Source organism: Antechinus flavipes, chromosome 3, assembly GCF_016432865.1.
Source record: "Antechinus flavipes isolate AdamAnt ecotype Samford, QLD, Australia chromosome 3, AdamAnt_v2, whole genome shotgun sequence".
Taxonomy (NCBI): Eukaryota; Metazoa; Chordata; class Mammalia; order Dasyuromorphia; family Dasyuridae; genus Antechinus; species Antechinus flavipes.
This window is the reverse complement of record NC_067400.1, coordinates 216705206-216727329: the sequence shown is the minus strand read 5'-3', so window position 1 is coordinate 216727329 and position 22124 is coordinate 216705206. Positions and strand designations below refer to the sequence as shown.

The following is a 22124-nucleotide window of genomic DNA, read 5'->3' as shown; positions in this document are numbered from 1 at the left end:
ATCTATAATAGATATAGATAGCTATAGCTATAGATCCCCAATAAATTTTCTCTTATATTTTTAGTCCCATCAAGCAATCTCCATATATGGCCTCAATTCCCTTGTTACTCTTCTCTAGTCATGCTCTAGCTTTACAATGTCCTATGTAAAATGTAGCAACCAGAATGGAATAATCCAGTCATAGGCTGACTAAGACAGAGTACAGGAGGCCTACCATTGCCCTCCTTTTAGATACTATACCCCTCTCCTAATAGATTCTGAAATCATAGTAGCTTTTTGGGGTGCCATGATAAAGTATATTTATACTGAGCATCTGTTCACTACAAATCCTAGATTTTTTTTATCCTCAAGATTTTATATCCTCTCCAGACATTATTTCATCTCTCCCTTCCTTTTCCCATACATACTCTTAGAAAAAGCTATCTATACTCATTACCTCCATTTCCTCAACTCTCACTCAATTTGCAATTCCTTCAGAATCTAGCTTCTGCCCCAATCACTGGAGTAAAACTACTCTCTCCAAGGTTCTTAAAGGATCTCTTAATTGCCTAATTGGTGAGCATTTCCTCAGTTCTCCTCATTCTTTGAATGAAGCTTTTAACAGTTTAGCACCCCACTCCTGTATAGTTTCTTCATCCTAACCAGTGGTTCTCAAAGTATGGTCTAGAGAATCCTGGAGACTTCTGAAACCCTTTTAGAGGGTTTACAAATTCAAAAATAGTTTTTATTTCCAATATAGTGAATGTCTATAAATATAATCCAGATAAACAAAAACGCTTTGGCGAGATCCTCAATAATTTTTAATAGGATAAAGATACTGAAAACAAAAGTTTGAGAACCACTGCGGCTAAGCTCTTCAAGAGTGCTTTATATCCTAGATCTCTAGTCTCCCCACTCCTTTTATATCTTTTCCTAATCATCATTCCTTTCATGTTCCTAACCAAACCCTTTCAAGGTTCTGTGTTGGATTCTCTTCTCTATTTTTGCCCTCTCTCTAGAGGGTCATTAGCTCTCATAAGTTCAATTAACCTCTCTAATTAGAATGACTTCTAAATATATAGAGAAATCTTCATCTTCTCTTGTACAAAAGTCACACATCACCAACTCTGCTGGTTCCTCCAGCTAGAAGTCTCATGGGCATTTCTAATCTATATGTCCAAAACAGAATTATCTTTTTCTATAAACCACTTGATAAAAAAAAAAAAGTTCCCTATTTTTGTTGAAAAATCATCTTCAGTCATATTTAGTATCTAATCAGTTTACAAGTTTTGTTAATTCCGGCTCAGTATCTGTTCAATCTACCCCCCCTTTCCTCAATTTACAAGGTCATTGACCTTCTTGTCCACCACCTCATTAATATCTATTTAGACCCCAACCTCCTAAACTGTATTTTGCATACCTATATGGAATTTTATAACTGAATGTGGGCATTGAAAAATTATGATTTATTATCAGTAAATGTTTGATTTGTGTGTCTCTTTTATATACCTATATACTTGGTGTTACATAAAAATATTTTGACAGAAAAAGGGTTGCAAGTGGAAAAAGTTCAAGAAACCCTGGTGATATTTTACCTCTGCATTCATTTTCCACACAACTGCCAATATAATCTTCCTAAATCATAGAGCTGATCAAGTTACTTCTTACACTAGAATTTTCAGTGGCCTCCAGTTACTCTTTGGATAGAATGCAATTTCTTGACTTTGAAATTTAAAGACCCTCACAATCAAACGCTGAGGCTTCTTCCCTCTGTGTGCTCTATATTCCAGTCAAAGAAAGCTATTTGCTGTTTCCCCAAATTCAGAATTCCATTTCCTGTCACTCTACCTTTGAAAAGGCTATTCCTTCCATAAGCCTGGAATATGTGTTCCTTTTGGGGATTCATTATGATTTTGTGAATCCTTAACTTCAAGAGAATTGAAACACTACCTATTTGGGGAAGGTCTTTTGTATCCTTCTAAATATTAGTGCTTTCTTCCTCTTCAAATTATATTGTACTTATTCATCGAGACAAATATTTATCCTGTAGGTAAAACAAACTCCTTGAGATTGTTTTTTTTTATTTTATCTTTCCATACCTAGCACAATGCCATGTATAATAGATATTTCAAATCATGGATTTAGAGGGGAAGGAAGTCTAAAAGTCCTCTTGAAGGGGATTGTGGTCCCTTTAAGAAACTGTATTTCCTAATGATTTGTGATTCCTTTCTGATTCCCAGCCCCTCCTGGCTACTGCAATTATCAGTTCAGGAAGCCAGGGCCTTTGATCACAAATCCTGGTAAAAAGCATCCCTTTGAATGCCAATAGGAGATCTGTACTTGTCCCAGCCCCCAGCAGATCTGAGCCAACTTGGGCTCTCCCAAACCCCATTCTGATGAACTGCTCAGGTTTCCCAACTCCCACTAAGACAAGTAATATAATGAGCTTCCATCAACTAAGGTCTTTGCAGATGGACCTTGGCAGTTCCCTTTACTACCAGGTCTTTTTGCTCACTGAGAACTGCATTCTCAGTGCAAAACTCCATTTTCCATAGATCTGCCCACTTTCCAGTGCCATCCTTTCTTTATCACCTATTTCCCTAAGCAGACTTTAACCTTACTTCCAATCCCCATAATAAATCTCTTTTATCAATTAAGATTTTTGGGTCTGTAAATTCCTTTTACGGAGAACCTCTGTGCCACCAGAAGGGAATCCCCAAAACTCCCTACCCTTGCACCAAATCCTAAGAGGTTACAGGGGAGACAAACCCCTCCATTTGGTTCCCTGAAGCTCGAACCTGCCACTACACCTCATTTAAACTCCCTGACCACCAGAAACCCTAATTTCATTGTGGTCCCCCAAATCCAAACTTCATCACTCTCATCTTGTTCCCTTATGCCATAAAAACGATAAAAGCAAAAGGAAGGTCAGAAGAATACATGTAGTGGATTTCAACTATCATCCTCATCACTATAAATGCAGGCCATATTCCACCATTTATTATATGTTAAATAAATGAACCTAAATAAAAGATTTTATATTTCATAGAAATGATCAATCAACAAGCATTTAATAAATATATACTAAGATTATAAGATTTTGAATTTGCCATAACCTAAAAAATTTCAACCATTTGATCTTACAGATGAATAAAATGATATCTTCATACAGAGGAGTGATAAAAAAGAGCTATATATGAGTCCAAAGACTTAGGTATGACTTTTTGTTGTGCTACTTGATAACCCTATGAAGCTGGACAAATTATTTTATCTATTTCCTCAGTTGCTTGATTTATAAAATAAGAGGGCTGTTCTAGATGACTTCTAAGTTCTTCTTTAGCTCTAAATTTAAGTGATTTGCTGAAGGTCAAAAACCTAGTACACAGAGCTGGAATTCAAAATTGGATTATCTATATCTTCACATCCCACTTTTCCCTCACTATTATGCTGCTTTTGACTCTTAACAAAAATATTTTTTTCTTTCTGTAGACTTACTGCTTAAGCCTATTAAGATAACTTTGAATCTTGATTCTAGCATCATGCCAGAAATCCCTACCAATTAAATTCAATACACATGGATTCAGTGCCATTTTTATGCAAGGAAACCATACTAAATAATGAGGGAGATACAAAATGTAATACTACAGGATTTCAAGTTCAAAATAGAGAAATTTATGAACTGGATATGTTATCAAATTATAAGTTCCATAAGCATGACCTCCTTAAAAAAAGAAAAAAGAAAAAACTGATAAAAATATTGAAGACAGATAGAGGAACTATTTTACTTTATCAACCGTACTTCCAATATTATCATCACTGAGGATATCCATATAACCTATAAATTGATCTGAAAAACTGTGACTTGCAAATACCAATTTATGGAAACTTCACACAATGGATCATTTAAGCCTACTTCCTAATCTAGAGACCCTGCTTCTACTGTCAGAGAAATCGACTTAGGGAAGAAGAAAGAAGAAGACAAAGTAAACAGAGCTTTCAAAGAATATTGTAGATTCAGAAATGGAAGGGAAAAAAGTATCAAGAAAAGAAATTGCACCAATCTTCACCATTAGAATGGGAGTTTTTTGATAATAGTTTGACATGTTTGCATTTTTTCTGAATAGTACATAACAAAAAGTTGTTAACTGACTTACCAAAATGTTTAAAATTGCTAACCCTATCAACAGAATACCAGGCATCAATAATCTTCTTGTATGCCTTATGTCTAGAAATAATTTCCTTAACATTGCTTGTGCTTTCTCAATGCAAATTATTTACCCTGCTTGAAATTCCAAGAATAAGAAACCAGTTTGGGTTAACAAACAGTTTGGGTTTGCTTCAAAAAACACAAATGCATCTAGTAGGTTCAATGAAACAGATTATGACTCACATACATATTAAAATGACTTCAATCAGATTCTATCTTTCTCAGTACATGAGATCAATTACCATAACCTTCCATTTGGACTAAAGGCATGACTGGTAATTTTGAAACGTTTTCATGTTGGCAATGTGCAACATCGGGGATTTAGGGGCACTAGGAAGAAGGAAGTGGTTGCTGAAAAGAGGAAAGGTTGAAAAAAAATCCACCCATTTAAAAATTTTACTAAATCCCATGCCTTATGAGAGAGAAATATAAATTGCTCTTCCTAATCTCTTCTGTTGCATGTGGTTCCTGATCCCAAAACTAAGAAGGCAAGTGAGTTATATATTAGAGTCACAGTTAAATAAGCTTTTGTGTAAAAAACAAAAACAAAAAACAGAGAAAACTTTTCCAGGTCATCTTTAACACTTAAGTAACATTTATAGTACTAATTATATTGACAAACATGTTCCTACTTCATAGAATCAAAGGATTATACAGACTGAGGATTGAAAAAGGTTCCTGAAGTTCTTTAATCATAATTCTTTGCTTTCCAACAAGATTATAAGATTACCAATTCTGATGGATGTAGTTCTTTTCAACAACGGGATTATTCAGACCAATTCTAATAGACTTGTGATGGAGAGAGCCATCTGCATTCAGAAAAAGGATTGTGGAGATTGAATATGGATCACAACATAGTATTTCACTTTTTTATTGTTATTTGCTTGCTTTTTATTTTCTTTCTCATTTTTTTTTCCTTTTTGATCTGATTTTCTTGTGCAGCATAAATGTGGAAATATGTATAGAAGAATTGCAAATGTTAAATATATATTGGATTACTTGCTATATAGAGGAGGGAGAGAGGGAAAGGGGAGAGAAAAATTTTGAACACAGGGTTTTGGAAGAATGAATGTTGAAATCTATCTTATATTTTGAAAATAAAAAGCTATTATTTTAAAAAAGCAAATAAATAAAAAGAAAAGAAAATTCTTTGCTTTAAAGATGAGGAAAATAGGTCCAGGAAGATTAAGTGATTTACTCCCAGGTCGCACAAGTAGTAAGGGGTAGTCAAGATTCTTTGACTGCAAATCCAAAACTATTTAAAGTGTTAATAAGCAGTAAGATAGTTATAATTAACCATTCAATTCAATTCAATGATAAATTGGTGGTTACCTGTATTCAGCCCACATTTTGCCATCTTATCCAGAAAAATGTCATATTCCTTGCTAAAAATGGAGAAACACTGCTTACAGTATTTCTCTGGCCTATCAATCCAACTAAATTAACCAAAACAAGAAATTTGGCAAAAGTCTGCATGACACACAGCCCAGACATTATGTTTTTTAATTAACTGTATTAATATTTCTTAATACATGTAAATAGCCTAAATTCTCCCTGCATTCATCCCTCTCCCAAATCTCCTAGAGAGCTATCTCTCGATACTGACATTCTTATCCACAAGAACAAAACCCATTACTTAATGATGTTTTAAAGATTATCTCTACGAATTAACATCAAGTTTACTCTTCTATAGGTTTGGAGGTTGTTGTTTTTTTTTTTTTTTTTTTTTTTTACAACTGTGGAAACTTAAAATATTTTCCCCCTCCCCAACTCTTCTCCTTTTAAGATTTCTCAAATATTAAATATAGCAGCATCACATTTCCACTTCTTTTGGTATCTTTCCATAATCTTTCATTATTTAGGTAATAAAAGATAAATTTAGAGCTAGAAAGGATTTGAGAGGGCATCTAATCCATTCATCTCAGGTGTAAACCAAAGGGTTTTGTCTGATGTATACAATTCATCAGTAATGGAGGGAGGATTTTAACTGAAGCTCTCTGACCTCAAATACAGTGCTCTTTTGATAGCCCTTCTTTGCAATCATGGGAATCATTGTTAAGTAGTATCCACATTAATTATTAAGAAAAATTTATTTCATATTATATATATTTTACCAAGCTCTAATAACACCAACATATTTAGAAAAACCAAAACTACATGTGGAATTTTTCCCCCAGTGGTAGTGGGGATGTTGCTCAGCAATAGTCTGAAGGTGCAAATGGTTCTTGTACTAAATTAGAAAGCATTCTTACATTTTGTCTCTGGTTAGCTGTCAATCAACAGGTGAATTAATATAGAAGTTATGATGACAATGCTAGCTAGCACTCAAAGTGCTTTAAGATTTACAAAGTATTTTATTATTTAATTATAAATCACAACTCTGTGATTTGGGCACTATTATTTCCAATTTTTTTGTTGTTGCATTGTTTTTCAGTCATGTTTGACTCTTTATGATTCCTTTTGGGTATTTCTTGGCAAAGATTATTGGTTTGACATTTCCTTCTCCAGCTCACTTTTAGAGATGAGAAAATTGAGACAAACAGGGTCTTGGCCAGGGTCACATAGCTCGTAAATGTCTGAGGCTATATTTGAAGTCAGGGCTTTCTCTGAGTGCCAGGCCTAGCATTCTACTGAGCCATCAAGTTGCTCCCAATCCCCCCCGCCTTTTTTTTGTTTTATTTTTTTAAATTGCTTTTTATTGACAAAACATATGCATACGTAATTTTTCAACATTGAACCTTGCAAAAACTTCTGTTCTAACTTTTTCCCCTTCTTCCCTGCAACCCCTCCCATGGCAGGCAGTCCCATACATATTAAGCATGTTAAAGTATATGTTAAATACAATATATGTATACATATTTATACAATTATCTTATTGCACAAGAAAAATAGGATTTAGAAAGAAGGTTAAAAAAAAAACCTGAGAAGAAAAACAAAAATGCAAGCAAACAACAACAGAAAGAGTGTAAATGCTATGTTGTGGTCCACATTCATTTCCCAGTGTTCTTTTGCTGGGTGGTTCTGTTCATCACTGATCAACTGAAACTGATTTGGATCCTCTCATTGACGAAGATAGCCACTTCTATCAGAATTGATCCTCATATAGTATTGTTGCTGAAGTATATAATGATTTCCTAGTTCTGCTCATTTCACTTAGCATCAGTTCATGTTAAGTCTCCAATCCTCTCTGTATTCATCCTACTAGTCATTTCTTACAGAATAATAAAATTCCAAAACATTCATATACCACAATTTACTCAGCCATTCTCCAATTTGTGGGCATGCACTCAATTTCCAGTTTCTAGCCACTGCAAAGAGGGCTGCCACAAAAATTCTTGCACATACAGGTCCCTTTCCCTTCTTTAAGATCTCTTTGGGATATAAGCCCAGTAGTAACATTTCTAGATCAAAGGGTATGCATAATTTAATAACTTTTTGAGTATAGTTCCAAATTGCTCTCCAGCCCCAATTCCCCTTTTACAAATGATGAATCTGAGGCTGAGAAAGGTTAATAGAGTTGTCCAAGGTCCCATAACTACTAAATATTTGAAAGAGGATTTGAACTCAAATCTTCCAGACTATAACCAAACAAGCACAGTGGACTGACAACTCAGCAATGATACAAAGGCAGAAAGGAAAAGCAATGAAATGGTCTCTTTTGACTTTTTAAAAATGTTTCCTACAATTAATTCCAAGGCCTACTAGTTTAAAAGTTCTGTATAAAGTTCTGTCCTATGTATAGTATAAGGAGTTTTTTTTATTATACTCCTAGGTAATCTATTAAAACACCTGACCAAAACGTCTAAAAATTAAAGCTGAAAAACAGCCTGGATATTGCATATAACTAATAATACTATTGATGGGGGTGAACCTTGAAACTATATCCCCTTTAATCTGTTAAAATAAGGGAGATTCAGGGTCTCAGACTCTCCCCTGGGAAAAGCCTTCAAACTCCCAAATTAAGTGGCTTCATTCAATCAGAGATCTTTGTCAAATTACCCTCCATTGAAGATGTTTTAGGGGTGGCCAAATCCCCTTCAGGGAATTCCCAGACTCAAGGGAAAAGCCTTCAAACTCCCAGTTAAATAATTTTATTCAATTGGAGATCTAAGCCTTGGGCAGTGACAACATTGAAGGAATCTCATTCAATTTTGAATGAAAGCCCACCTCAGACTGCTAATAAAAGACAATTCTGAACCCCAAATCTTTGCAGAAGTCTGAAACAGGATTATGCTTTGTCAAGGAAGCTCTTTTCTTGGCAAAGTTGCTTGCTAGCACTTTTGCCCACTGTGAAGATACTCTTCTCAGTGTTAACCTTTGTCATTTCCCTGACAAGAACTTGCCACTAAGAAGTCTGTATTCCTATCAAAGCTGGCTTCTCAGTGTCAATAAAAATCCCTTTTACCATACAGACTTTTTGGATTTACAAATTCTTTTGCATTGGACCTGTGTGACCAGAGGGTCACCCCACCCCAATTCTGGACCACTAGTGTCATCATTTACACCTCATCACTATGAATAGTATATTTCATAAAGTTACTTTCTTCTTTTTTTGTAACAGTATTGCTATGAAAAATGTAATACTAAAATAGAAAAATTAATATTAATAAATATTATGATTTGCTTCAATCAATTAAAGAAAAACATCAAAGATTCCAAAATAAAAATACTTAGAAAAATAATGGGCATCAGTTAAACAAAGGACGAGGTGCCCATGATGGGATTCTGATTGTAGCCCTCAGCCCAAATTTGCCCCCAGCCTAAGTCCCACAGAAATCATTATTCATGGGTCTCATTAGAACAATGAGCAGACCAGCATATTCAGTAATCACCAAGTCATTTACCTGGTAGCTACCACAAAACATACCACAGAAATGAAACAATAAGAAAGTAGCACCAACAAGATGTAGACCACAAACTTTAATCTTTTCCCTACATGGTATCTACTTACTTTGCTTCTTTGTTTTCCTTTGGGTGAACTTATAATGAAGTCAGGCTAATTATAATATAACTACCACATACTAATACTCCCTTACATGGGTTTTTCTATATACATTCTGAGTAATTGCAGACACAGTTCCATTAAAGCTTTAGGACTTTCCCATGTTAGCAAACTCTTCCTTTACCCTCAAAATTTATACATCTTGTGATGTAATCAGCAACATTTATTCTATGAAAATCCTTGTTTTGCTTTGCTGGGTAGCTGACTCCTACTGGGAGGTTGGCCCATTGAGTGTATAAATTTCATTAAAATAACTTTACTTGGTTGGAGACTGTTTGAGCCTGAATTCTTTCAGAGGCAACACCAAAACCCAAACTGGATATCTCAATACCCAGGAAGGAAGAAAGGATGATCAGCGCTTAGTTCCCTCAGGATAATACCAGGTTTACTTAGTAAAAATTCCTAATAATAAAATTACAATATGCAGAAGAAAAAAGAGAAATCTGGAAAGAAAATCAATAGCAACATGGAGGTCTACTGAATAGCAATTTAAGTTTAATTAGTTTGACAAAATTTAAGTTTATTTATATATGTATATATATATATGTAATGTATATATATATATATTTAAAAATTCTAAGCCTTAGTAATTATTTGTAATTATTACATTACATACATTAAGCAACTTTAGTCAAGAAAGGACTATAGGACACTTGAAAACAATCTCCAAAAGAGTAAAGTTTATCAAATTTACAAAGTTTTTTTGTCACTGATGCTCAATTTTAAGATTATTTTTGTCCAGATCACTTTTTCCCTCACTTTCCATGTCACTCAGCTTTCTAATTTTATTCATTTAATACTTTGAATTGAACAAATTTTTGACAGACCACAAAATTTCAAGAATATAGGGGAACTTAGAAGTTCTACAATTCAAACACCATCATCAAAACAGCTAAATGAATTGCTTAAGGTCATAGAGCTAATGAGCAGCAGAAGAAGAATTTAAAACTTAATCTCCTGGCTCCTAGTTTAGAGATCTTTTCACTGTCTCATTAGGGCTTCAACAAACATTTATCAAACACTTATTCTGTTAAAGACTTAGTTCAAGGCTTTAGGGTATAATAAACTAGGTGGAAGTGAGAAAGTATTGATTCCCAAGGAGATAAAATAATAATAATAATCTATTATGGTAAGACAATACAAATAACTGAATTTTAAAGAAAACTGGAAAAACCTGTATGAACTGATGCAGAATGAAGTGAACCTGAAGAATATAAATGCAATATAATAAAAAAAAAATTAAAAGACATTGGAAGTCTGAAAATGCAATGACATGCCATCAGCCTCAAAGATAACTCCTAACTGAGAGGTAATGGATTCAATATGCTTTCTTAAGAATCTGTTTTCACTTCAGCCAAGGGGGTGTTTGGACTGCTAAAATTTTTTATAATTATTCTTCCATTTTGGGTTATAAGTATATATCAGACAGTCAAATACTGAAGCTGAAGTTTACTTTGGCCAAATAATGAGAAGACAAGACTAATTGGACAAGACTACCATTGGGAAAGATTGAAAGCAAAAGGAAGAGGATGTTCCAGATGGCAGAAACATTAGACAGACTTGGAAAAATAGAGGTGTTTTGGGTCACAAAGACTAAAGCAGGACTGAATAACTAAAAACTGACAAATTTTGGTCATAGCCAATGAGAGAACTGGCTTTACTTGAGTATGAATATTTGTCACAAGGATTTAATTTTTCTTTTCTTTGGGGTTGGAAAAATTAGAAGAGAGAGAAAATGAAATGCTTAAAGATAAATACCCCAGACCTTTTATCTCCAGATCTATCTGGAGAATAGAAAACTGTTTGTTGGAGAATCAGGAAAGGCCTTATCAAGGCCTGTTTTTAACCTGTTTAGAGATGGGGGGACTCTTCCCAATAAAGCATAATACCAGAGAGACTGAAGCAGAGATTGGTTTTTAAACTTTAATGTGGAGAGTTTAGGTTAGCTGACCAAATGGGATTCTTGTCGAAAGCATTCAGCACAGATAAACTAAGCCAGAGAATTTATATAGGGTTTTAGCTAACGAGGGTTTGCAAGCAGAATACATAAGCTGAATATACAATCTTATAGGAGAAATAAAGGCAGATAAGGGGGGTAATGACACTAGGAGAATTGACAAGCCAAAATTCCAGGAAAGGATCATAACTTAATACTGACAGGATAGAGATCAGATAAGAAAGTTGAGGGCAGGAGACCACAAGGCCAGGGGCAATACTCAAACAGAAGGGGAATTATCCCAGTAAGGATTGAGATAATATACCTGGAGTTTATGACACAATGGTATGTAAAGGTGATCAGAGTTCCAAAGTTTCCAGTCCAAATGGCAAGGAAAAGGGGGGTGGGGATGGGGGACGGATATGATTTTTTTTTTTTTTAAATTCAGGGCTTAACAAGAGGATTACTATGGACAAAATTTAAAAATATAGGAATACCAGAGATGGTTATGTAATGATCTCTCTATACATACACATATGGCAATATGGCATTTTTCTTATATTATTAACATTATCTTAATAGATTTTATCTTGTTCTCCTCATTGCATCAGAACTTATTTTTAAAAAGAATGAGAACTCAAGTTGAATTCAGACTTCATAATATCTTAGCTTTTACTATTTGAACATAAATTTAAGTCAAAAAAGGTGAATACCAAAAGCTCAATAAATGCTCTGAGAATCACGTATATTCTCAGCAAACAGGTAGAAGACCTTAAGTAGGAAAGAGGTATACATTTCCATAAATGTTATTGATCTTTTCTTTAATTGTGCTCATTTTTTACAAGGGAGGTTTTTAGTGTGGGAAGGAAAGAGGATAGTCATTTGAAAGGAACAGAGATCTTAAAATGAACACAAAAAAAATTTCTTTAAAAATCAGAGTCACTTCGAGGTACAAACTGCTTGAGAGGGTATGATGTAATATGATTTTTTTTTGGGGGGGGCCTCCAATTTGGCAATAAGTCAATGATTCTAGATCTTCTGGCTTTGGAGTCTGCCTCACTAAAGTCCCAATCTGTCAGATTCTGACAGATAGTTTCTGGCCTCAAGATAGTCCCACAGATCAAACTTCAAAGACAATAGTAAATAGATCACTCCTAAATTCATTGCTAATTGATAATCTGGTTAGTACTTATCTGGTCAATTCTAGAGAAAATCCGGGGACCCACACTCTCCTATCTATGAGCCTTAGAATTAGCACATCTGTGGTCAAAAGCTGGATAAACGATTCTCCTTTCTACTGTTTCTCTGCTAATTTATTTTATAAATTCAGTCGCCTTTGTAAAGGTGTTAATTACAATAAACTTTGCCCCTTGACTAGGGAAAAAAAATCAAATTCATTAGAATTATACCTGAAAATACTATATAAGCAGCTTTTTTGTGGACTAAACAAACACACACACACAAAATAGAAAAAAAAAATCATCAAAATTTAAGTGTACAAGAAGTTATAATCTAGGTTTTCTCTTTTGTTTGTAAAAAATAAAATTTCAAGCAAAAATTGGTAACCTTTGACAAATATGCCAGAAACGAGCAGGGAAAAATGGGCTTTGCCAGTAGCATAAGCTGGGTGGTAAAATTAAGAGGAACATGTTGTATTAAAAATCTGAAGGGCATATAAGCAATAGCTTATTTATTTTGGTGGCTCATCTGATGTTTAGATGTAGGACACACATATGTTGAGACTGGAAAGACTGTACTATTGCTGTTCCTCTCTTCCAAGGATGTGCTTTCACGTCAGAGTGCTGAGAGTGTGTCTGGACTACTAGAAAATTAAAGAATCATTCTCCAGGTCTTTCCCAGGCTCTGCCCTCTTCATCAAGGATCAGACGGGCAAATCACACTGGGTCTAATCATTTAAAGTAGCAACCAAAAGTCCCCTTACTCTAAGCAGTGAATGGAGAGGCATCTGGGGAAAAAAGTTCTTTAAGTGTGATTAAAAGCAGCACAAGGCAAAAATGCCTCTCTGAAAGGCTACTAGGTAGCACAATGGATAGAATGCCAGACATGAAGTCAAAAAGACTTATTTTCCTGAGTTAAAATATGGTTTCAGATACTTACTACTTGTGTGATCTTAGGCAAGTTACTTAATCCTGTTGCTTCAGTTTACTCTTTTGTAGAAGGAAATGGCAAATCAGAGCAATATCTTTGCCAAGATCCAAATGGTGTCACAAAGAACTGTAAGGTTTACTGTTGACAAAAATGAAACAAATACAGATATGCCAGAGGTCACATAATGAAGTATGTCTGTCTGTCTCTCTCTGTCTATATAGATCTATATCTGTATATAGATCTATATGTATAGATCTCTCTCTATATATATGTGTTAATATGGCCTCTTTCTTATATTATTAACATTATCTTAATAGATTTCACCTTGTTCTCCTCCTTATAAGATCAGAACTAATTTTTAAACTGGCACACCAGGATGAAGTGGGTTTCCCTTTTTATAAGTCTTTAAGAAAAGGCCACTTTTGTAATAGAGGGGTATGTGGTTCAGATACTGGTTGGGCTTCTGTGATTCTAAGACCCAAAATGTTCCTTCTGTCTCTTAATATTTTTATGGCTTAATGCTTTTTACAAATCTACAAAGTGTCCTTTCTGGATACAAGAAAAGAAAATAGGATAGCCAGCTTCTACCTTTTACAGGTCCCCTTTGGTCTTTAGCTTTTTTTTTTTTTTTTTTTAATATGGTTTAGGTAGGAATCATTTTTCTAGTCTAGCAAGAGAAAACATAATGCTGAATATGTATAATTAATAGTCCAATTGTTTATCTAAGTTCTAAAGATTTCCTATGAAAAATGATTTTCTAATTTATCAGAGTATGTCCATAAAATATCAGAAAGAATATTGAATTCAAGAGATCTGAGTTTTAATGCAAACACTGACACTTATTAGTTGATTAGCTATATGAACCTAGCAGATACATCTGAACAAGAGATTTGGGCTGAATCACACTCTGGCAGTCCTCCTCAAACTATGGCCCGGCGGCCAGATTCGGCAGCTGAGGATGTTTATCCCCCTCACCCAGGGCTATGAAGTTTCTTTATTTAAAGGCCCACAAAACAAAGTTTTTGTTTTTACTATAGTCTGGCCCTTCAACAGTCTGAGGGACAGTGAACTGGCCCCCTATTTAAAAAGTTTGATGACCCCTGATAGAGGCTGCTAAACCTAAAGTAGCAAGAACTATGGAGCTAGAATCGGGAAGACCTGAAATCAAATCTAACCTCAGAGACTTATTAGCTATGAGAATTTGGGCAAGTGACAAACTCTGTTTGCCTCTATTTTCTGATTTGTAAAATGGAGATAATAATGGCACCTAACTCTCAGAATTTTTGTAAGGATAAAATGATATATTTGTAAAAAAAAAAAAAAAAAACCATACATCTGGACCATATTAGGTAATATATAAATGCTTATCTCTAAGGGGTAGAGAACATGGGATCCAACTACCTCATTTCCCAATTCAAATGAATTCAATAGATGTTTACTAAATATCTACAATGAGGACAGTAGAAAAATATTGTGGCACAGTGCATAAAGAGCCCAGACTTGAAACCAGGAATACTGGTTCAAGTCTTGCCTGGCTGTATGACCTGTGTAAAATTCCAAGATTCAGTTACTAAGAAAATGCTGATCAGTACTGATAGAGTGGCTCCTTACTGGTAGCTCCCAATAACAGTGAAAACATAAGTTCAGTCCCTATCCCTTTGGGCAGAATACTCAGGTCAAAGACAGTCCCTGTCCTCAAGAAACTTAAATTTTATTGAGTTATTCTAGAGAAAACAAGATCTAAAAGTTAAATGATATGTTTAGCAGAATAAAGTAAGCAGGCTGCAGGATATGAATCCTCCTCTAAAACAGAGAGCTAGTTCAACATTTACCAGTATAATCTTGGGCACAAACTAAAGTGCATTGTAGCAGAACTGGAAATAGGTCTATTTGACTTCGGGAGAGTCACTAGCAGCATGGAATAACTATGATCAATAGTTAATAAGTCTCCACCTTATGCCACCTTATGATCTCCGATGGCCCATAGTAAGCAAAGCTTAATTTAAGAAAATGAGCCATCTTTATTCCTGCAAAAATCTACTGCTTAGCCTTCAGTTCAGCACATGTGGTCACTACCTTTAAAAAGACAATGGAGACTCTTTTCGAATATGTGGGAACTATATAAAAGTTGTTGTAGTTTTAAGAGCTGAAAAGAACTAAGATTTTTAGGAAAACTTTTGGCTTACAACTCTGTTAAGACTACTAAGATGGCCTTGTATAATTTTACCACATTAAAAGTCACTTTGTAGATAGAATATCAGGCTTAAAATCAGGAAGACCAGAGTTCAAATCTAGCCTCAGACACTTCTAGCTGTGGAATCTGAGCAAGTCATTTAATTTCTTTTCCTGATCTGTATGATGGGGGTTAACAATAGCACCTCCTTCCTTGGATTATTGTGAGGTTCAAAACAGATAATTGTACAGTAGTTAGGTATATAGCAAGCACTATATATTAGCTATTATTATCATTACATAAATGTTAGCTATGATGATGAATGTATAAATATGGGCTATTCAGTCTCAGTTATTTTCTAGCTATGTGACTCTGTATTAGTCATTTAACCTATTTACCTTAGTTTACTCATCTGTAAAATGGGGATACTAGTATCTACTTTCCCAGTGTGGCTATATGAAACAACTGGTGATCGATAAGCAAAGTGCCAGGGTATGTGATATGTGCTATACAAATGCTATGGATTGTTATCATTATTAAATATCCCTCGTATCTGACTGAGTTGACACATAGTAGCCTTAGACAGGGCAGTTCCGGTGTCTGTTAACAAGGTGTACTTTGGGCTTGGGAAGAGAGGGCTAAAAATGTCACCTCAGTCAGGACCTACTCCTGTATGCCCTTGATGTAATCGAGGAGGGAAGGGGAGTTTGCTTGCTAGACGTTAGGGTTTCCACTTGGTAACGAACCCGGGGGAACAGCAGGCTAGCCCGGCCACCGAAGGGGTGGAAACATAGAGGGTCTCCTCCTCCCTAGCCCGTGACAAGTTGCAGTGAGTCCACCCCACCGACAGCTGGATGGGCGCGGAGGAAGGCGGCTGCGCGGGCAGCCCGCGGCTGGGTCCGGGTGGCGGAATTCCCTGACCTGCCTCTACGCGGCCCTTCCCCCCTCTTGTCTCGGTACCCTTCCCCCTCCAAGGCTGCCAGAGAGGGAAAGAGAAAGAGAGAGAAAGCCCATTGCGCCGCAGCCTTAGCGGGAGACGGCCCGCAGTTACACACCCAGAAGGAGGCCGTCCATGTCAAAGAGCAGGTGGGTGACCGGCTGCAGCAGAGGCGCAGGAGCCAGGCCGGGAGCCTGCGAAGCCATGGTGCCCGGGGCGTCGGTCGGTAGCGAGGCACAGAGAGGCTAGAAGCTTCAGTTCGTTGCTGAAGGTTGGGGGGAGGGGGAGGAGAAAGTAGAAGGGGGGGTAGCGAGTGGGGGTTGGGCCCGAGAAATTGTAGGTGGCTCCAGAGGTTCCCGACACGCGCATGCGCCCTAGGAAGCCCTTGCCGCCTCCCCGCCCCCCACCTCCTCCTTCTTTTGCATCTTGGGGTGGAGGGGAAAGAGAGGGGTTGACTGGATGGGGGAGGGGCTCGGGCGAGAGAGCTAGAAGACCGGCGCGCGTTAACGTGGGTGTGTGCGGTGCCTGTGTTTCCTGCCTAGATCCCGGAGCTACGGAGCATGCTCAGATCGAGCCCCCTCGGAGACGTTTTCGCAGCGCTCCATTCATTGCCTCGGCTGGAGCTGCAGGGAGGGGGGGAAGGGCAGAAGAAGAAGATGCTAGGGGTCCTGATGGGAGGCTGAGGAAAGCTACCCGAGGGAAGGTGGGAGGTCACTCAATGTCAGAACTAGCTCTTGGTTGATGTTACTTGCCATCTTGGTCGTGTAGTCCTGGGAACGAGCTGGTCTTCGTAAGCGAAAGATCAGATCGCCTAGGGCTACATTCAGGTGCCACTTGCTTCTTTTTTTTTTTTTTTTTTCTTTCTTTCTTTCCTTTTTTTTTTTTTTTTTTTTTTTTTTTTTTTGGCACCCCGCCTGGCTCCCGGCTGTTACTAAAACCAGAAGTGGAGCCTAAAGCTGGAATCATGGTGTGCTCTGCGGCCAACCAGTGGGGCATGGGCATAATCCAGGCTGGTTTGGGTGGCAAGAAGGAAACGTCTGGGTTATTTTAGGTATGATTTATTGAAGACAGATCTGAAGTCTCCCGCACTCTTGTCTTCTGTACCAGGCTTCATCATGAGTGTCAAGTAAGGCTGACATTTTTTTTTTTCCATAGTGCATTTTTTAAATAAATGGAATCAAATAAAATCAGAACAGATGATAAAGGGAAGAAAATACACTAATGAAGTGTTTAATGTTAGAGAACTGCAAAATTTCTGTGTTCAGGGGAGATATTTTGTATGTGGTGCCATCTTTTGCTGCAATTAAAAAAAGCCTATTACAACCGCATTACCTTTTAAAACCCTAATCACATTTCTTCCTCTTCACCTTTTTTTAATGTATCATGAAAAGCACAGTGTTGGCCTAGCCATAAAATACAGTAATATGCTTGCAGTGTGTTTTTGTGTTTTGTGTGTGTTATTTTTTTAAAGTGGGGTTTTACATACATACATGGGTAGTTAATACCAGGGCAGTTTTATCATGATTGGATTTTTGTGACATCATTTTTTCAGAGGAGAGCATGCATAAGTGAGAAGAATTTAAATTAAAAACTCAAAACAATAGTTTGCATGGATAATTCCTTGAAGGAAAGCTTTTTAACAACAAAGAAAAATGACTCTAAAAGCAATAAACATTTAAAAAGCAGTAAATAAAAAAAAAAGGTGTTGAAATTTATGATGCATGCCATCTAACTGTTCCAGGTTGTCAGTAGTGTATTATAAATGACATGGTTGAAAAATATTGTATTATTAAATTATTAAAATGCACATTTTAGGTTTAAGCATACTCAAATTCATAGTGATTTAATCGATGTGGGCCTTCCTTCTAGTGATACAGCTCCCATGTTTACCCATCTTGTTTCACTCCTGTCCATGTCCACCATGTCAACATGCTAAGTACCTTCCTCACTTTCTCTTGAATGCTCAAGCATATCATTGGAACACACAACCTGTTTGTCAGTCATTCCTCAATACATAACAAGACCATCTTTTTCTAGTCGTGTATTTATTTGATGACATTTTCTACTTTAGTTTACCTTTGTAATTTTAAAATAATTCTTTTTATCCTTTTCACACCCAATCAAATGTCTTCACTGATGATTTTTATTTTTCAGTTCTCTGGAGATCATGATATTCCATGCCTATAACATCCTAAAAGATTCTGAATTAAAATTCTTCCTGAAACCATAAAACATTCCTATAGAGGTCAGGTAATGTTTTCCATGGCAACAGTATTACATCTGTGTTGCTTATTTGACAGGTAAAAGCCATTTCCTTCTAAAGAACAGAGAATAACCAGGACTAAAATTTTAAACCAGTTATAGCTTGAGTGCTATTGTTTCCTCAGATTGTGATTACATGTGTGGAAAGGAAAACAAATTGTTCTACTGTAGCTTTTTTCTACCAGATCCTTAATATCATTTCAAGGACCACTAAGAACGGCATAGATGTGTATTGCAGTAAAGTGGCATTCTTGATAGTGCCAGAAGACACGAGGATTATCCCTTGCCTCTGTATTATATCTTCATTTTGATGAGTAGCACTTGGGGAAGGAGCAAAAAGTTCATAGTATTTTAAGAATATAATGGGGGTCAAGAATGATAACTTGAAATGATAAAGCCTCCATGCCAATTGCATTTGAGATGAATGAGAATCATAGAATCAGAAGGAATTTTAGAAATATTCCTCAAATCCTGTGACCTTCAACCTTACTCTATTACTATCCCACTTCATTAGTGTGATTGTATCTAATTTTTAACAGCCAAAACTGTTGGAACATCCAAGATCCCAAACCCTGAATTTCCTGACTAAGATACAGTCAAATAACCTTCTGGCTTTTAAATTCCTTTACTCATTCCTAATGGTCAGATTCTTTGTCCTTAGTGGGGTCTTTACCTTCTCTGTCCAGTCCCATTTTCTTCATGTATTATCTTTGTTCTGAATTCATTCTTCCCTTTGCAATCTTGATCATAGTAAACCATATCAACTATACTTTCTCTATCCCTGAATCCTTTCCCCCACAGAATTACAGAACTAAAGATTGTTAAAACAGAAATTGAGGGAAATGAAGTGGCTTGCTGAAAGCTATTTAATGTAGAGCCAGAGCCAGAGTAAGAAACCCAAACTGCTAGAAGATAAATATTAGAGAGATGAGATACTTTGTTTGTCGTCCTACTATTACAGAATCAGTAATCCTTGATGACTGTTTTTATTCATTCTTCTTTAGTTACTCAAACATCCACCTTTTCTATTCTTCTTCCCAAGATACAGAATGCTTCCAGAGGAAGTTCTAAAATATTTGGATAGGTCCACTACTAGTTCATGTTTTCTAATAGCTACTAGACACAATGAAAATTGATTCCCTATCTTTTTACTTCAGGTGTCCCTCAAAACTCTCCATTCTCAGAACCCCTAACTGCATCTCTTAACACATTTTCTTTCATTGAATTACCAAGCTTTCTAGTTTATTGGGGGGAGAGGGAAATTAAAATTATATATCATGACATCCCTAAAAACTCCTCTTGTACACTTCAAAACTTCTTGATGTTCTCCCTCATCATTTCCTTTGCCCCAACCTTAGAGCATGAGATGACTTTCCTACTCACCAAGATGAAAGCCTGCAATTGTCTTTCTAAATCGGTTTCCTTCAGGTTCCATATGGCATTTCACAAATGGTCCATACCTACTTCCCTCCAAAAAAATATCTTCAATCTTTCCCTCTCTGCTAGTCCTTTTTCTGCCAACAGTTCAGGTTCAGGTCTCTAGTCTCAAAACAAAAATAAACAATGGATAATAAAAAACAAACGAACAGAAACAGAGAAAAAAACTTCTTTTGTCCTCATGTCCTTTTAAGCTAGTTTCTTATTAGAATGGAAATTCTTTATAAACAGATATTATGACATTCTTGGTATTTATATCTTCAATGTCTGATATATAGGAATTGCCTAATGTTTATTGTTTTACAAGATTGTGGAAGATCCTGTAAAATGATATAAATAACATCTATAATTATTCACTTCATTGCTAAACTTTTAGAAAAAGCAGGTTACACTAATGTTTTCCACTTATTGTTAAACTCGGTAATTTGACTTCATACTCTTCTAGTTTATTTTGGGGGACAAGAGGGTGAGGATGAACCTGGGAAGGCGTTATAAGGGTTTTTAGAGAGAAGCAGGAAAAATCAGTGACCCTAATTTAAGGGGAGAAGAGCAAATACAGAAGAAAAGAGGTGGTAAGTAGTGTCACAGACTGCAGAGAGACAGCAGGGTCATAGATGTTGAGTTAGAAGAGTCCTTAGAGGACATTTAGTCGAATGCTCTCATTTTACACATGAAGAAAATAAAAGTTCAGATAAATTCAATATTCTTTTTTCCCTCTTTAAAATAACCAATGATGCTTTAATTGTCAATTCAAAGATATTTTTGTGTCTTGGAGCATTTGATTTAATCTGTTAAAAATACAGCATTGGACTAAATGTCTTCTAAGGACTCTTCCATCTCAAAATCTGTGATCTTGTGGTTTCTCTGATGTCTATTCCACTCTTTCTTACCTCTTCTTTTTTGCTTGTATAGTATATAAAGAGTATTCTCTATACTGTTTTTCCTTGGATACTGAACTTTTCTATATCACAGGATTATGAAGATAAATTAAGAAAATGTTGCATAATCAAGGATTATGAAGATAAATTAAGAAAATGTTGCATAAATGCGAATCTTTATGTCCTATAAATGCATCTTGCTATTCTTATACTTGTGTTATTGTCCTATCTCATAGACTCTACACCGACTTTACATATCCATCTTTTAAAACCCAGCTCAAAGCCTGTTTTCTTTGTGAAGACCTCCTGACACAGATTTCTCTTCCTCTGAAATTCTATGGCTTATAGCTTTATTACTCACGTGGAACTTATCATACACAACTATATAGTCTTTGTATATAGTCTTTGTATAGATCTGTTGTATTTAGATAATTGACTCATCAATTATTTTAGATACATCATCACTGGTTCAGACTGGCATCCTCACATCAAAGTAATTGGCACATCTAATACACCTCAGAAATATTCAACCCTTTACTTCCCTCAGGCATTTCCCCTTAATCCAGAGGTTGTATGATGTAGTGGGAAAAATCTGGAATCAAAAATTTGTGTTCAAATCCTGCTAGTGACACTCAGCTAGTGACAGGATCAGTCCTGTGTGACTATGATCCTTTATCTTTCTTATGCATGAGTTTCCTCATCTATAAAGAAAGAAGGTTGGGTAGATGGGCGCTGAGGTCCATTCTAATTCTGTACTATGGCCTTACAGACTTCACAATGTCAGAAGTTTACAGTGAGTCCTCTTATAAGTCTATAAACATTAACAACTCAGAACTTTTCAGACCGAGGACACCACAAGATGACATGAATTCTTTGACCATTAAGTACCTGAACTACTCAATGAATGTGGGTCTATGTAAAGCAGCTCATTTGGTGAAGAAGCATTTCAGTTCCCAATTGATAACCTTCTTCCTTGCTGGATAAAAATTCTTAGAGGCAGATTCAGTGAGGAGAGCTCACTAAATGAACACTGGGTCTTTTTTTTTTTGTTTGTTTGTTTCTAAATTTCTGCAGCTGAGAGTTTGTGATAGAAGTTAAGTAGTTGTACCATCTAGTGTCTGATTCCTGATCCTGTTAGTAAGAAAGCTTTCTTTTCCTTCTTCCTTCTTATTCACCCACCCTTCCCTTTCCTTTTTTTCCCCTT

General features: G+C 36.1%; 2 protein-coding genes across 4 annotated transcripts in view; one reads left to right on the top strand and one right to left on the bottom strand.

Annotated features, from left to right (window-relative positions):
• The window catches only part of PUDP (pseudouridine 5'-phosphatase), a 168323-nt gene extending 151457 nt beyond the window's left edge, over window positions 1-16866 (bottom strand). The window contains exon 1 of one of the 2 annotated variants that reach the window (XM_051984568.1): window positions 16462-16866. In XM_051984568.1, coding sequence (XP_051840528.1) covers window positions 16462-16549 — 88 coding nt within the window. In that variant the 5' untranslated portion in view covers window positions 16550-16866. The remainder of the gene's footprint in view (window positions 1-16461) is intronic. The other variant, XM_051984567.1, reaches the window with a different exon arrangement.
• STS (steroid sulfatase) overlaps window positions 15598-22124 on the top strand; it is a 183622-nt gene continuing 177095 nt past the window's right edge. Inside the window, exons 1-2 of one of the 2 annotated variants that reach the window (XM_051984566.1) lie at window positions 15598-16492; window positions 16886-17469. In XM_051984566.1, the coding sequence (XP_051840526.1) occupies window positions 17459-17469 (11 nt within the window). In that variant the 5' untranslated portion in view covers window positions 15598-16492; window positions 16886-17458. The remainder of the gene's footprint in view (window positions 16493-16885; window positions 17470-22124) is intronic. The other variant, XM_051984565.1, reaches the window with a different exon arrangement.